Below are 2,141 nucleotides of genomic sequence, written 5' to 3'. Positions count from 1 at the left end.
TTTCTTTGCCATGGATACATTTCATAGTACTTTTTCACAAAACTTCACACGGGAATAGATTGGACACCCATGTTTGAGATCCTCAAATTCCATGCTTAATTTAAAATTGATATTCATTAGGGGGTGGAGCATCCAAGAACTCCTGTGTATTTAACGATATCGGCCCCCTGCATCTTTCTCAGCAGGAGTAGAACAGCATCTAACTAGAAATCTAGGACGAGAAGAAAATGTATGTAAGCATGTGTATTATTTTATTGTCATTTTATTTTGCAGTGAGTATTGTGGTATTACAAATTAGGCATGGAACAGAGCCTTCAAAATACAAATCATTGCATCCATGGCACCTGTAGGTGATGCCGTTGCTTCTAGTAATAGTAGTTCTGGTTGGTGACTCTACAGTTCTTCCTTATCTCGTAACGGGTACTACTCTCGGCCGGGAGCTTGCTGAGCTTGACCATGGCGGCGGCGAAGTCGTTGTTCCACTTGGTGGCGTTATCCATGTACTCGGCCATAGCGTTCCCGGCGTCGGTGTCGGTGCGCATAACCCAGTCGGACTTGAAGAGCACCCTGTTCTGCAGGTTGGCGTGGTAGTAGCTGTTGTCCAGGGCGCCCTTGGCCGCGGTGTTCACCCCTGTGGGGTCGTACCCGGCGGTGGTCTGAAAGCTCGAGCTCATGTCGCGGATGTTGTTCTTCTCAATCGGATCTGGTGTATTTTGGCTCTTCTTCTGGGCCTCGACGTCTGCGACAAGAGCCTGTTTGTAGTTGTCGTCGATCGGGGTCGCGGTTGATTTGTTGAGGCGGTCTTGGAAGGACGAGAGGTGCGAGACGCCGATGGAGTGCGCGCCGGAGAGGATGACGAGCTCCCTCGGGGTGAACTTCTTCTTGTCGAAGTTGTCCACGAGCTGCTGGAACTCGAAGGTGGATTGCGGGAGGACGGCGTCTGCGGCGGCGGCCGACGAGTTGATGCCGTCCTTGCGCCCCGAGGGGACGGAGTAGGCGATCTTGCCATTACTCAGGTACCTGGCCGCATCTCGCGCGGCGAAGACGACGATGTCGGCGCAGGAGACGCCGTCGCCCAGCTTGTACTTGATGGTGTCGATGAGGTTGAAGCCGTCCAGGCCGATGTTGTTGATCGCCTTCTTCTCGGTGTTGGTACCGTATGGCGTCTTGTCCAAGAGCACCGATCCATCGCAACCCTGCACGTCATTAACACGTGCATGCATGCATGTCAGAATGAAGAATTGATATGTACCGTGCATGGATCCACTGTCCATTGCTTTGAGATTCTGATTTTGAGATTTTTTGTCTTCTTTTAATCAAATCTCATTCTAGTGATACGACATACAATAAAGGAGAAGAGAAAATTATAATCTCCACGAAAAATCTAACAAATATAGCATCCACTGAGATTTAGCAATCCGCCAATCCCATTCTTTTAAAGTGTTACATTAGTTTTCTTTACATGTTTCAAGGTGTAACATGATGTTTAAAGTGGATGCATTACGCATGCATGGCACTCCCTTCCATTCATATTACCCGTCACTGATTTAGTATAAAATTTACTCTTTCATCAAATGAGGCAATAGTAACAGGCACACAAATTAGGCGATCAACTTTTGATGGCAACTTACATTGACCCAGCAGTCGTGGAACACCAGCCGGACGAGGGCGGCGCCGATGCCGGGGTTGCTCTTGATGGCCTTCTCTACTTCTGTCCTCACGGTGCCCTCCACGTCCACGTAGGCGGCCTTTGTGCCTCCCGCAGAACAGGCCAGCAGCAGGCACAGAGACAGCAGGGCGGCGCCGGCGTTAACCTTGGCCATCTTAATCCGATATTTGCTAAGATAAACTGCTGCTGTGGTGCGTGTGCTTATAGATAGCTTAAGGTCGACGATCATGTATAATACTCTAGCTCCTATGCTTAGCTTGCATCCACTCATGAAGATCGATCGGCAAGATGGCATTATTTGTTCTTGCTGCTGGATGCAAGCAGGGCATTTGACCGGAAATACAGGCCGGTTACAGCACGCGTGGTGTCGTTACTCTACACTGGTCAATGGAGTGCCAAGTTGCAAGGAATTTTGCTTGCCTTTCGTGTTTTTCTAATTGATCGTGCTGGGGGTGCAGTTTCCATTATGAGA

The 2,141-nt window shown here is 49.2% G+C and overlaps 1 protein-coding gene across 1 annotated transcript; it reads right to left on the bottom strand.

Moving 5' to 3' along the window:
* Positions 1-246: 246 nt before the first annotated feature.
* Positions 247-1,866, bottom strand: LOC123106466 (peroxidase 2). Its single transcript, XM_044528620.1, has 2 exons — positions 1,632-1,866; positions 247-1,196 (listed from the first exon to the last, which is right to left on the bottom strand). Exons 1-2 carry the CDS (start codon positions 1,821-1,823, stop codon positions 366-368), a joined length of 1,023 nt encoding a protein of 340 aa, XP_044384555.1. The 5' UTR covers positions 1,824-1,866; the 3' UTR covers positions 247-365.
* Positions 1,867-2,141: the final 275 nt, after the last annotated feature.

This window comes from Triticum aestivum, chromosome 5A (genome assembly GCF_018294505.1).
Source record: "Triticum aestivum cultivar Chinese Spring chromosome 5A, IWGSC CS RefSeq v2.1, whole genome shotgun sequence".
In the NCBI taxonomy this organism is placed as follows: domain Eukaryota; kingdom Viridiplantae; phylum Streptophyta; class Magnoliopsida; order Poales; family Poaceae; genus Triticum; species Triticum aestivum.
This window is presented reverse-complemented; position numbering and strand designations above follow the sequence as displayed.